Source organism: Python bivittatus, unplaced genomic scaffold (assembly GCF_059951505.1).
Source record: "Python bivittatus isolate LINGU-HERP-01145 unplaced genomic scaffold, Pbiv_v1 ctg000200_np1212, whole genome shotgun sequence".
Classification (NCBI taxonomy): domain Eukaryota; kingdom Metazoa; phylum Chordata; class Lepidosauria; order Squamata; family Pythonidae; genus Python; species Python bivittatus.
Window position 1 is genome coordinate 2,610,382 of NW_028277040.1, and position 14,889 is coordinate 2,625,270.

General features: G+C 38.7%; 1 protein-coding gene across 5 annotated transcripts in view; it reads left to right on the forward strand.

Moving 5' to 3' along the window:
• The window catches only part of ERBB4 (erb-b2 receptor tyrosine kinase 4), a 904,250-nt gene that overhangs the window by 652,143 nt on the left and 237,218 nt on the right, over nucleotides 1–14,889 (forward strand). For all 5 annotated transcript variants that reach the window (XR_015795175.1, XM_088135586.1, XM_088135588.1 and 2 more), the window contains exons 6-7: nucleotides 3,284–3,402; nucleotides 7,092–7,233. Coding sequence is in view for 4 of the 5 variants with exons in the window: in XM_088135586.1 (XP_087991712.1) it covers nucleotides 3,284–3,402; nucleotides 7,092–7,233 (261 nt within the window). In the remaining variant the exon portion in view is untranslated. The remainder of the gene's footprint in view (nucleotides 1–3,283; nucleotides 3,403–7,091; nucleotides 7,234–14,889) is intronic.

Genomic DNA, 14,889 nt, shown 5'->3' on the forward strand with positions numbered 1-14,889 from the left:
GACACGGGAGAACTTTCTACGGATGTTGTCAGGAAGTGCTAACCAAGTCAAGATGGCGGCCACAATGATGCGATTGAAGCTCTGCCTGGTTTTATGTGCTACGTGTGGCCGCCATTTTGACTGCAGATCCCTCTGGGACTTCCTGTCCTAACCCAATTGTAAATGAACCCCATTGGAACAGAATCCTATTTCTTAATGCAAACCCTTACAGAACAAAAAGGAATGATTCATGTTAGTCCATAAGTACGAACATTAATGTGACGGTTCTAATAAGGATACTCTTTGTTCTCTAATTTTGTAAATCTGACTTCTAAGGATAGCAATGAATAGATTATGCAAAGTATGAAGTTTGACTCTGGTTTTTATTCAAAAGATGCATTTCTGTGAGATGAGTTATTTAAAAGGCCTTGTTGCAGTTAAATGTTATTATGTGTTGTTGTGTATGTCTCTGTCTTCCATTTTTAATATTTAAAATTGTATCAGTGTGAATTTAGCTTTCATGTTTACTTCCCTAATGATATTTGCTCACTGTACCAGTATCTGTACTCCGTACCCCTATATGTCATAAGAGCCAGTTACATCTTTTGAATGTCATAAAACATGTACCCGAAATCTGCTTTTTGGGGATTTTATCTGATGTGAATCAATATCTGGTGTAATGTATTAAACTCTAGTAGCAAGAATGCTGATTTGGTCACAGAAGAGATACAGGGTCTGCCCAGAGGATTTACAGCCTCCTTCCAGCCTTAAACTCGCTGGTCAGAAAGTAAGTTCCACTAAAATCCGTGGGTCATGCTTCCAAACAAATGGGCTTAAAAATGAACACTGATTTTCATATGTCTTGCAACTGAGAGGCAGCAGTGAATAATCCCAAAGAATCTGACCACAGAGAGCTGAACTAAATGGCCTAGCCTTACACCCTGGTTATACCAAATAAAACTCAGAAGCAAGGGGAAGAGGCTAACTAAAACTTTAAACTGAAGTACGGTCAAAATGTGTAAATGATTAGTTGCTTTTTATTTGAGGTTTTTAGGATCATACAGTTCAGGACAAAACTCTAAATGCAGGATAGGGGTCAGAATAAAGAAGCCGCAAGCTTGAATGAGAGAGCACCAAACTACTTGAATGAGATAGCTGACTGATCATCTGAGCCCAGTTCAGGTGTGACTTTTAAAGCCATAAACACTTGAAAGTCCTTATCCTAATCAGTGTTCCATCTACTATCTAATCTAAGATTTGCAGATGGCCCTCTGGAAAGATGGCATACCAAATGGCATACCAATTAAATAAGCCGACTTTTGGAAGCGGGTGAAAGTATTCTTATTACATCAGGTTTTGATAATTTGATCCCCCATCCCGAAGCTGTCTTTATTTCTTTTATTGTGTAAACCAGTTTTAAATTATTTTTTTTTCCTAAACTGGTAAACACTTTGGCAGAGATTCCCTTGAACAAGGTATTCTTGGTAAACAACAGGTGTGTCATTGGGAAGCTATGAGGATGAACCTGATCAGAATTGCTAAGGACATTATTCATCCTAAAAGTGTCTCTAACTTTGCTAGACAAGTGTTTCTGCTAGCAAAAAAAAAAAAAAAAAAATGTAATCCTCAGTAAACTTAAAATTTCTTATTACACATGTTAGAATATTTCTTTGGCAGGTTTTAAAAATGTAATTAATAATTGAAGAATAGATCATTTTGAAACTCACTGCCCCTGAGTTTGCTCAGTTTCATGCTCATTGCTTCAGTGATGCTATCTAACCATCTCATCCTCTGCCATCCCCTTCTCCTTTTGCCTTCAATCTTTCCCAGCATCAGGGTCTTTTCCAAAGAGTCCTCTCTTCGCATTAGGTGACCAAAGTATCTGAGCTTGAGCTTCAGTATCAATCCTTCCAATGAGCAATCAGGGTTGATTTCCTTTAAGATTGACTGGTTTGACCTCCTAGCAGTCCAGGGGACTCTTAAGAACTGTAATTACATATGCAAATATGGTGCATTGAGATTTCAGATATAGATTAAAGACACAGTAAGAATTATCCAAATGAGGGGAGGAATATTGAGATTTTACTATAAGCTACATGGCTGATGTATTTACAAATTGCTGGAAGAATAAAAAGTGATCTTGGGAAAGATGGGCTTTAAGAAAGATGGCAGAATTTGAAACCCTTTTACAGAATGAAGACCATCTATTATGATGTATACATATAAACTGTTATTAGAATATGACACAGAGACATAACAAGCCAAAACTTGTATGATAAAGTGGGTGCAAAATTTTAAAGAAACAATAACAGTACAACAATGGGAAGTATAATGGAAAAAATCAGCAAAATTTACTGCAAGTTATAACCTAAGGAAAAAATGGTATAAAGTGTTTTACAGATGGTACATAACTCTATCAATAACTACAAAAGCAGATAAATCATAAAACAGAACATGTTGGAAATGCCATAAGGAAGGAACATTTTATCATATGTAGTGGTTATGTACAAAAAGTTAAAAGTACTAGAAAGAAGTACATAGCATTATATAAAAATATTCTAAAAATAAAATTTGAACTAAAACCTCAAATGTTTCTACTATGAGTTGTGCCAGAAGATATAAACAAGAAATACCACATTTTTAAAAGATACATGTAGATGACGGCAAGGACAAATCTGGCACAACATTGGAAAAGGGACAATTTACTGCTGGTACCAGGTTGGAAAACCAAATTTGGAGAACGTGCAGCAATAGCAAAACTGATGTTACATATATTCACAACAGAAGCTTAATTAAATTCAAGCAAGAATGGCTCCTGTATATATCATATCTCATACAACAAGGCAAGACATTTAGAGTAGGACTTCTAAGGAGGGGGGAAAAAAGATGAAAGGATCCAAACAAGATGAAGTCAGAAATACTCCCGATATATGTATTCCAATTAATAGTCAGGGTACAATGGGAGATAGATTAGAAGGTATCTAATATCTTCATTACATTATCACAGTATAAACGTAAAGTAAATAAATGCATTTCAATATCATGTTAATGAACTCCCCCATGAACTCCAGTGTTAATGATAAGCAGTTTGGTATGTCTACATTTTCTCCCACTTGAGTTGAAAAGATGTTTGCTTTAGCGCTCACCATTTTTCTGCCAGGTCATCAACTAATTGGTACCTGCAGAAAAGCCCCTCATCAGTTCTTGCTGCCCTGTGTTTCTCAGCCTGAGTTCCACTTGCAGCCTATGCCATGTTTACTGTTTTCCTGTTCTGATCTGTGTGTGCTTCTTTTGCCCTCTCTAGTAACGAAGGTGGTGTGCGCGGAGCAGTGTGATGGCCGATGCTACGGGCGTTCTGTCAGCGAATGCTGTCATCGAGAATGTGCGGGAGGCTGTTCCGGACCCAAAGACACAGACTGCTTTGTAGGTTTCAGATGTCTTTCTTTCATCCTATGTTGCTCATTCTGGTATTTTATTCCAAGACATTTGTAAACATGGTTTGGACTTTAATTATACTGCACTGCATATCTGGTGAAAGATATCCACCAGACAAGTTAGCATTCATATTTTCCCATTACATTCCTGTTACTTATCAACTTATTTCGTCCATTAAAACATTTATGAGATTTGCAACTAGAGATTTGGAGCCATTTATATGCTAATTGGTGAGAATTTCATCTTAAGTGAAAATGCATTATTTACTTGCCTAAAGTTAACAGTTACAGATGTGAGGAATTCATTCAGACCTTTGATTTTAAACAAAACAAAACATACACATAATGCACACATCAGAAAATAACTTCCATCAAGTCTCCATAAGAATAACCCATAACTTCCATTTCTTATTTGGTGGACTGTCTTCTGTCTGAGACAGCTGCTGATTGCAGCCCAAAGATACCAAGAGTGAAGCTCTGCTGTACTTGCATCCATGCTTCAGACCCTTGGGCTCATTAGGGCAAACATTATGTGGTGGGGACAGCAACCCTTTTCTCAAGCTATGAAAAGGATCACACTGCCATACATCAGAAACGTCTCAGAAACCACCAACAGACTATTACAACCACATGGCATCTCTGTAGCACACAAACCAACAAGATCACTCCAAAATATCTTAAGTAAACCAAAAGACCCAGTAGCACAAGAAGAAAAAACAAGTCATCTACAACATACAGTATAAGGACTGTAACAAACACTACGTAGGACACACAGGCAGAAGACTAGCAGAGTGTATCCATGAGCACCAACTAGCAGTCAGAAGACATGAAACTCCTTAATCTCACCACACATGGACAGACTTAACCATAGTTCTAACTGGGAAACTGTCAGCATTTTAGACCAAGCTAAACCCAAAAATGCAAGAGAATTCTTGGAAGCTTGGTATTCAGACAAGGCAGCAAGTAACAGACACATAGAGATAAACAGCATCCACATACTATTCAAAAGAGACAAAAGATCAGAAGATCGCCCCACCACCAATCATCACCCAGATAAGCAAAGGTTACCACCAGGCACACAATCAAGCAGTAAACATATGCTAATCAAGGAACTACCAGAGGAGCAAAACAAAACCCCCACCACCACTGGCAGGGCATGCCCCAGTATATAAATAGAGAGCAAAGCCCAACCCATTTTACACTGAAGATGTTACCTAACCGGGTAATGAAACGTTTCCAAGAAAAGAACCAAGCTCAGAGAACCCCAAGGACTCCACACCTTTTCTCATTTCCCTGGTGGTCATTTAAGAAGACATTTCCTTTTTCAGTCTTCACAAGGAAGTCCTCTGCTGTGAAATGGGGTGTTAGGTATTGAGAGGAAATAAGATGTATGAAATATATGAGAATCCTGCCATTTTATGTTATTGTTGGCCATGTCTTCCTAAAATACATTTTATGTGTGAATTTTTGAGTGAAAAAGGTCATATCCACTTTAGCATTATATTATTTTACTCCTCCTATGGTCAATTTCTTTTGTAGCCCTTAATAAATGCAGCTGCTTTAATTCTATTACAGTTTCATTAAAGAGTATGTTTATGTTTCATTGCAAGAGAGGAGCATTTTACCTGCATAAAATATTCACCACCACCACCACCACTATTTTTGGCAACATTTGGAATTGGAGAACCAATTGAGTACACATTTGAGAAACTGGAATTAGGAACCTCTTAGAGGAGGAAAATAATAGTGTTCCAGAACTAAGTTAAAGTCAAAAATCAAATTCAAATATGGATTTGCAGAAGTATATTTCCGAGCACAGAAGAGCTGGGGCTTGAATTGCAGAGCATAAATTTGGGGATTGTTTTAGCAGATAGCATTCAGGGCAGAATCAAACACTGAAAAACATCAATATTTTTAACTAAGAGCTGCCATTCATTGGCATCACTTTATCCCACAGCTTGAACTTTCTTGTTTCACTCTCCCAACAAATACTTGATTGAAATCAGGACTGAGAAAACATGGAAGAATGAGTAATATGTCACTTTGGTTAGTGTAAGGTTTGTGGCTGGGGTGGTGGTGGTGGTGGTGGAATTTACCATCCCATCCATATACAAAAGGGGTGCATGGATGGGCACACCTTGATTTCAGCCTCAGAAAGACGACTGCCTGAGTGAAGGGAAAGAAACACTGTCTGCCCCAGCCTTGCAGCCTTCACTTTTTTGCTCCAAAGGAATCGAGCTGAACCTGAACGAAAGCACCTAAAATGATGAACCAGAGAAAGTTGAGCTTTTGCCAGCATGTACTTATTTAACATTTTAAAGAAATGTTAAAGCTGTCCTTAAAGGTAAAAACCTTGGCGAAAACCTGAAAGTTAAATGGGATGAGATGGTAGGGGCAAAATGGAAGTTCATCAAGTGGGTGTTGTAAAGTGTTAAAAGTATGCATGTTTTCCCCAAGACAAAGAGTTTCAGGAACTATATAAATTGAATAAATAAAATAAAAATAAACTGATTCAGCATTGTTAGGTCTGTAAAACTATTTGGAGGAAACCCTGAATCCTAATCTTCTCCCAGTGATAGTTCCCTGATCCTGGTTCCGCAGTGCCTTTGCATCTGTATCTATTTTTTCAGGCCAGGAGAGATCCATTTACAGGCATTCTGCTTCCCGCTGGGTTTGACCCAAATAGCCCACCCTTGTGCCTGAACCATTCAGGGATCTGAATCAACAAGTGGAGTTTCTTCTTGAACCCAGAGCAGGCAGATCAATCTACAAAGACCTCAGATGCCACCCTGTTCAGTGTGGTTTTCCTTGTCTCTTGAGCCTGGAAAAGGCAGCAAAGCCACACTTGACAACAGGCAAGAGATAGGTCCTGGGCTGTTGCTAGTTCCTTTGGCCCCAGCTCAGAAGCTGAAGGGGCTCGCAAATATAGGCTCAACTTGCAGACAAGGCTTTGTAGCCATAAACTTAAAAAATACTTAGTTTTTCATTATGCAGTTATTGTGCAATTTGTTGTAATGACACATTTATCTATTATTGTCTCGAAAGACAATAATAGATAAAAATAATGGAATTGCTAGAAAGAAATAGGTGAATTATGTTATGTATTAATTAACAATATTTCAAGAATGAATTAAGAGATGTTCTAACATGGGCTGCTTTCTTTAACTTATAATACACTGCTGTGAAAATTGCTAGATAAGGCACTCATCTGTCTTTCCCTGTGTGCTGGCGGGTATTTGTTTATGTGAGCACTCTTGAAAGCAAAGAAGTGTCTATCTCGGCAGTTTGCTGTTTCAACAGATTTACTCACAAAGAGAATTCTCACAAAGAACAGTGAGAATCAAAATTAAACTGGATCTAAATAGGTTTCCAACTTTTTTTGTGGCTTCATCACAGTTTGACATTTAGTCTTGCTAACTTGTCTCCCATCATAACATTTTTGCTTTTGCCAGATGTTCATCCATCGTCCATCTAAACAGCTTTGACATTTACCTTTTGCATATTAAGTTGATAGAGGTGTTGCTGTCTTCCTTGCCTTCCTTAGAGTTCTTTCTACCTAGAGTTGCTGATAGCCAAACAAGCTTTTCCTACGGTTGTGGTCAGATTTTACTTAGCATGATGTCAGTTCATTAAATGCCAATGAAAACTCTGAGAACAGTGCTATTTCTTCACTTCTAGGCATGTATGAATTTTAATGACAGCGGGGCCTGTGTCACCCAGTGCCCACAGACTTCAGTCTACAATCCTGCCACATTCCAGATGGAAACCAACCGAGATGGCAAATATACTTATGGTGCTTTTTGTGTCAAAAAGTGCCCACGTAAGTTATAGCAGGGATGTTTTTCTCTCAATGAAGCACCATTCTTTTAAAGTTCCATTATCCATACTTAAGAAGACAGCCAGTTTGGTCTAGTGGTTAAGGCTCCAGGCTAGAACCCAGGAGATGGTGAGTTCAGGTCCCGCCTTAGGCATGAAAGCCAGCTGGGTGGTTTTGGGCCAGTCGTTCTCTCTAAGCCCCCGACGTCAGGCTCGGGTGACAAGCCGGTCAGTCAGTTCCTGTCGCAACCAATGGATCAACATTTGGTTGATCCAGAGGGGGGAAAAAAAGCGGACCCTGTACATGCGGGAAAAATGTTCCAATAAAAAAAAAAATCCATACTTAAGAAATCACTGCAACCAAGTTAAATATGAAATTGTAGTATTAGTTCAACCGGTGGTTTTATTTTGAATGTTTAACTTACTCCAATAATAGCATTGTTGGGGGCTGACATTTTAATAAGACCTTTTGCATGAGAACTAGAAATCTGTGTTAAATATTATGGGTTTTATAGTCAAAATTTCAGGTTACTTCCATCCAATAGCTTACAATAACTGCATGACAAAGGTCAAATTTGGAGCAAATTCTAGCATTTTCTTTTCTTTAAAAGGTCTCATTTTTGTTTTCTGTTAAATATAAGTGAAAATTATATTTATGTTTGCCCTTTTCTTGGAATTCAGGAGTGTGATCTGGTAATGTCAGTCATCACAATCTTAACACTGTTCAAGAGCACTCACAATTTCAATGTTAGAATTGTCTACCCCATTCTATATATTGGATATATTCTGGGATTGGGGTGCTCTGAATATGCTGGGAATTGTCCATGGAGAACCTGCAGTTGCACCATAACAGGGATGGATCCCAGATCCTTTGTTTGTGTTCAATTAAGGCTTTGTCTGGGCCAGGAGACAATATTTCTGGAAGTGAGATGCTACAATATGCTAGATTGGAATCAATTTGCCTCCTCAGGGATGAGGAAAACCAATCCAGTAGGGTGAGATAAACCAGAGACTACCCCAAAGGATTTGTTTCAGCCAGAACCTGAAATAGCAAAATCCCAGGCAGGCCCCAAGAGAAATGCAGCCAAGCATTAGCCGAGCAAGGGCATTTGAAGTTGAATGTGAGACACAGAGCATAGTTTTCAGAAACTTGGATTGAATGGCTCCTAAATTAGGGGCATCTGTAACATCCTGAATATCTCACTTTTTACCTTGGCTTGAATTGATGCATTACCTATTATGGAGACTATAGGCAAATATACTAGTCTCCCACACAACAATCGTATGTGCTTCTGTTCAGATACAGAGGTAAAGTCAGTAACCCATGTATTGCTTCATTGCCCATGTAGCATTCCTAAACCCAATTATCAGAAACTTTAGTTTTCTTTCTGATCAAGAAATTACAATCTTCCTTCTGCAAGACCTAACTTGGACAACCGCTTCAAAGGTTCTTGCAGTAGCTATGGCTTGCAGTACCTGGGCGATATCCTCTTCTCGTTATTAATTGTTTCAGAGCTTTTGTTGTTGTTGTTGTTGTTCTGTATTTTAAATTTTATATTTGGGTTTTATTGTTGTTTCTGTATTTTAAATTCTGTATTTTGTTTTATTGGTCTGAGACTTTAAATAAATTCTGAAGAGTATACTCTCAAAAATTCTGAGTATGGTGAGAAGCCCCCCCTTCCTCTTTGATTTTATACATCTTGCTACCTTCTTTTACTGAAAGAACTCAACTGGGATCTAAACATCCTTGTATACTAGATGCAGCCATAGGTAGAAATGTTAACATGTTGGGAAGATCTACTCCAACCAAGGATGAGGCAATCTTTAAATTCCTCTGACCCACAAATTGCTTCTTACCATTCCAAGGTGTCTCTTAACACCATGATTACATTTCAGTTTCTGGAATGTCATATTAAAGAGTGGTAAAAATCAGGAAGTACTTTTGAACGTGAATGGAGTGTATTTCAGTCACCATCACAATACCACTATAGCCTTCTTGGCTAGTATTTAAATTCTGAATGTATAAAAAAGTACTATTTTCAGGCAAAAATGGACTCTGTGGTGAGGAATATCTGGGGCCAATTATAGAAACCTAGGTCAAGGAGTTTTGTACAAAGACTGTTGGCAAAAAACATTGATGTCCTTTGATGAATAAATTGGAGCTGAGGGAGATGAATGAAGGAGAGAGGGAATGAAAAGATGTGTAACAGTTTCAATCACTCACCTTGTCCATGAAAGAAATTCAGCCCTTAAGCCAGTCAGGTTGACAAGATAATCTCAACATTGGTTCTTAGAACTTCTAAGGATGGAAGTTGGAAATTATCTCTCTACAGGTAGTCCTCAAGTTATGACAGCAATTGGGACTGGAATTTCCACTAAGCAATGTGGTCATAAAGTGTGATGTCATGTGACTGCATTGCTTAGTGATGGCAATCCTAGTACTCTCCATTGCTGTCGTTAACCAAATCCCATTGGTCGTTAGCCAAGGACCCACCCTGATCCAAGCCACTCCTGGCTTGGTCCCTCCCAGCCCCAAGTCTCAGTAAGGTAAGGCTGCCTCCTCTGCCTCCTCTTCAACTCTCCCCACCTGCCTATCTCCCCCCCATCTCTGCCCTTTTGGCTGCCTTGCACTCCGCCGCCTCTGTGGGCCTTGCCGCCCTGCGCTTGCTGGCCTTGCCGGCCTTGCCACCCCTGCTAACCTTTGTCATCTTCTTCCTGCCACTGTTGACAAGGCACGCCCGGCCTGGCGTTTCATGAGGTAGCTGCTGGCCATGCCAGGCCTTCTTCCTGAGGCCGCACTCACCCCTCATCCAAATCACGTGCAGCCTTCTCATGAGGTTTTGGAAGACAGGTGCATAAAAGAAGGCCCTAGCTGCGCCTGCACAAAAGAAGGATCCTTCTAGTGGGTTCTTTTGTACTGGTGCAGCTAGGGTCTTTTCTCATATGCCTGCCTTCCAAAACGTTGTGAGAAGGCCACATGCAATTTAGACAAGGGGCAGGTGCAGCCCCGGGAAGAAGGCCTGGGCAGATGCACCTCATCAGCAGCAGGAGGAAGAAGATGGCAAAGGTCAGCTGGGGGTGGCAGGGGCGGCAGGGCCAGTGAGTGCAGAGTGGCAGGGGTGGTGGCAGGCCGGTAAGGGTGGCAGGCTGGCAGGGCCAGTGGAGCACAGGGCAGCCAAAAGGGCAGAGATGGGGGAGGAGATAAGTGGATGGGGGGAATTGAAGCACCCCTGCAGTTGTAAGTGCAGGCAGGCTACCAAGTACCCAAATTTTGATCACATGGGGGTGTTGCAACAGCCATAACTTGGGGACTGGGTGTAACTATCATTTATTCAGCCCTGCTGTAACTTCGAATGGTCTCTGAACGAATGGACGTAACTCAAGGACTACCAGTATTCTGTTTCAAATCTGCTATACTGCCCACCCAAGATGAGGAGCAACTGAGAGCAGCCTAACTTCAAGGGCCACTCTGATGCCAGACACTGACTCTAATACTCTCCTCTCTCATCCAGTGCATGTTAGCCAACTGGCAAGTTCCCAAAGGTAGATAGGCAGGCAGGTAGGTATGTAGGAAGGGGTGTTTGTGTGTGTATCATTCACCATTTTAAGTGTGATGCCTTCATCTCCATCCAGAACATTAAGCCTCTAAGCTACATAGGTATTGTAAGTGAAGCTCTGTGGATAATTTTGAATGACAGCTCAAGTTAGAGACTAAATCCTACCTTAAAGGAATTAAAAGCCACCCCAATTTACCCCATTCAGCTCTGGTTTTGGGGGTGGGGGGTGCCAAGTGGAGCATAGCCTGACTAAATGAGATCAGGCATTGAATTAGAGAGGCTTTCCTGTTTGAAGCTGAGCTTTCTGCCCCTTTAACCAGAAGTGCAGAATTATCCCAGGACGAAGGTCTGTCTGTTGAGTGCTTGTCTGTCATGCAGCAGATACAGTAACAAAGCCTTCTTAAGGGACGGGTAGGTGATGTTGGTTACTCTCTTAGAGAAAGTTGGCAGTAAGAATTGGTGCGGGCTGCAGAATGAGGGGGCAACTTGATCAACCTATTCCTTCTTGCAAATCTCTGAAATGCACACATTCCTGGGCTTTGCTACCAAGCATAACACATTTAAACGACTGAAGTTTTTACTCTGGCTTTCAGCCAAAAGCTATTACTTGCTTCTGTCACAAGCTAAGTATTTTTTTTTAATCTGCTCTGAGGCAATTTCCCAAAGTGTGAATAGCCAGGTGATAATGGCCAGCCTAGACTTGATAAAATGTGTCAGTGAAACTGAACGCTTTGATTAGGCTCAGGCCTCAAAGCTAAAAAAAATGAAAATTTAGGGCAACCTTTCTCAACATTTTCCAACCAAAACATACGTGGGGGAAAAAAGTAGATGTTCTGCACTGTAGGAAGTCACTAGAATTGTACAATATGTGAACTGAGGAAAAGATCCAGCTGCTTTAAGGGTGGCAGGCAGTTGCTACGTTTGCGCTCCTGCACATTCTGAAACATCTTTTGGGCATCAAAACATTGCATAGTCCTAATATATAACGCAATAATAAATGCTTTATTCAGTTGTGGGGAGGAATAATTGGTTCACGTTTGTGGCTAATTTGCAGCAGTTTGATTTTTCACTGTTTTTGAAGAAGTTCAGTAAGCCTTCTAGTAGGCCAAACATTTCAGCCCTACTCATTATATGGCTTCCCCATTGAGGACAAGTGGATCCTAAGAAATTCTGCTTGCCAGAGTAGTTGTTATGTCCAGTGCATTTTAAAAATGACTTTAAAGAAGAAAAAATATTCATGACATTGGATGAAATTACTTCATACAGTCACACTGAGTATAAAGCAAAGTAGATAGAATACCCTGGATGCCTTCTGTGAATGTGGGTGGGAAATTTGAACATTAGCTAGTCTTCACTTACTGCTCATGCTTGTTCTAATGCAATTTCCTGTTGGGCAAATAGTGATCTTCTATTCCAGGGGAAGATCCAGAATGAATTCTTTTTACACTTTAAATAGCCATGTTGCCATCACAATCTTTGGGATTGTTTTTTGCTTCTGCTACTTTCCTTGCTTACTGCGATAAGCATTTTCTCTTTGTTTGCCTTGGATGTATTCATTTAAACTACATTTTTGTTCAACTGTCTCTTTTACCTGCTGTAACAGCCTCCAATTATTCATGCTAAGCGTAATTGATTAACATCATTTCATGGATACAATGCATATCCATTATCATCAGTTTTGGGGTTTTCTGATCTAATTTGTCCAATTCAAGCTGTGTCCAGTTTACTGTACCAGCAGTATATCTGATTACTGGTTCTGTCCATGTATTTATGGCTTTGATTGTGTTTCAGCCATTTAACTTTGAATTTAGAATTTTTATACCTTTAAACTAGTTTTCTTTTAAACTTTATCACGCAAGATGTTATCTCATTCAAGTACTCTAAGATAGTTGTAGCTTTCCTCTATGGACAAAGATTTCATGAAATTCCCATTTTCAAATTGTATCATTTTGTCCAAATGTTCCTTTGTTTTTGCTGAGCGTCACATATTTGTCAAATCCAATTTCCATTTTGAATAGCATCACTGCAGTTCCTTACAGTACTAACTAAGCGTTCAATTTCAGTTTTTGATTTTCTGTATCAAATTATCCATGTATAACAGGTGGGATATTTTTAAACTTTGTTTTGATAGCTCATATCAAAGTTTTGTTTTATTCAGTATATAAGTCAGTTGTGTCATTGAAATGGTATAAACCTATGGAGACAGTAAATTCCCCTTGAAAATTTTGTTTCCTGATGTTTACATTTGCAGTTTATTAACCATTTACCATCACTTGTTTTCTACTGTTTCAAATATTCTAGATGTTTGATCTAATGCCAAATATTTCCAAACTTTTCTGTATCCAACCATGTGGAAGAGAATCAAACAGCTTTTTGTAATTAATCAAAACCATTTATAAGTTGGTTTGTTTTTGGAATATTTTAATATCATTTTATCAAGCAGCAATTGATCTTTTGTTGCTTGTGAATTTTAGCAGTTACCTTTGTTCAGGATGGATACAATGATTTTTCAAAAATATATAACTTGAAATTGCAGTTACTAATATACCAATTAGCAGCTTGAACATTGTTGGCAAGCAAGTGATTGGTTTGTGGTTGCTTCCAACTATACCATTGTCTCTGTCTTTTATTAATAAAATGTTCTACCAGTTGTCATCCATTCTTCAGTGTTTCCAATTTGTAATATTTCATTAAATCAAGTAGTCAGTCTTTCATGGAAAGTCATCAGAAGCTTCAGCCAAAATCAACGTATTTCTTCTTTCTTATACAGTCCAGTTTTTAACCTTCTTTGCTTGCTTTTTAATCATTTCTGATGTGATGGCCATATCATTAATTTTGATTGAGCCAACATTGTTCATAATCTCTTTTATTCATTTTGCATTTTTATTATGATCTTATGGGTTATTCTAGATGGCACTCCAAAATGTTAATATTTCATCTTTATCAGGCCAAGCATCTATGTCTGTAGTATTTCCCAGTAATGCTTTATAAAACAAATGCTTGTTTGTTTGAAGCTGCTGATTTTGTTGAAATTGATTTATTCTATCTTCATATCAATTGTCTTTGAAATAATTATTACTCATTTTAATTCTTCTGAGACAACTTTAATCATCTTAATGCCAAGATTATATCTTTTCTATAAATGCTTCTTGATCTTATTTCAATATTGTTTCCTTCAAATTCTTCAGATTGTTGATGTCAGTTCATAATTTTTTGAACTTTCTTTCCAAATGAATTTTCGGTTTTGGGGATTGATTTTGATGTTTGTTTTTTAAAGCATTGTATCCTAACTCTGAAGTTATCACTGTGGCTGCTGTGCTATAAATTCGTTAATTAGTTTCAGCCACTGTGCTTGTTTCACTATGTTCTGCTACTAAATTTGTGTCTTTCAGCATTTTGATAATTCTTTTCTACTCATCTTTTTCAATGGTAGAAGTTTTTCCTATAGCTCGAGTTATGAAAAGCTATAGTGAAAAGCTTCCACCATGAAAATAGAAAATTATGTCCATGTTTTTTCCTTTCAGTTCAGAGAGCTAATGTTCAACATTCTTTTACTCAATATTTTCATTCATCAGCATTGTTATCTGTCTTGGACATTAATAAAATTTGATAGCATTTGATTTGATTCATTTGATGATCTGCAGTTTCATCTATGTTGTTACCAAAATTATTAGCATTCTCAGATAGTTTTTCCAGTTTTTGCAGTTCAGTATCTGTAAAAGCTTTTGTTCTAAGGATAAATCTTGTTAATTGCTGTTCACAGATTTCTTAATTTGGGTAGATATGGTTCCAAATGTTGAACATCCGCTCTTGTAATCCCCTAGTTCTAGGGTTTGATTAGAAATAGCATTTAATGATTGCTCAATTTTCAAGTAACAATTTCCTTCACTTTGCTGGGTATTCCAGTTGCTTTACAGCATTATTATTATTATTAGTAGTAGTAGTAGTAGTAGTAGTAGTAGTAGTAGCACCACCACCACCACCACCACCACCCATAGGTGCAAAAGATTGCGCACCTCTGAAGCAGTGTGAGTTTATACTTCTGTAGTTGAAAATTAAGCAGTTGGATGGTTGTTAAAATTAGACCAGGTATAACAGCCAGT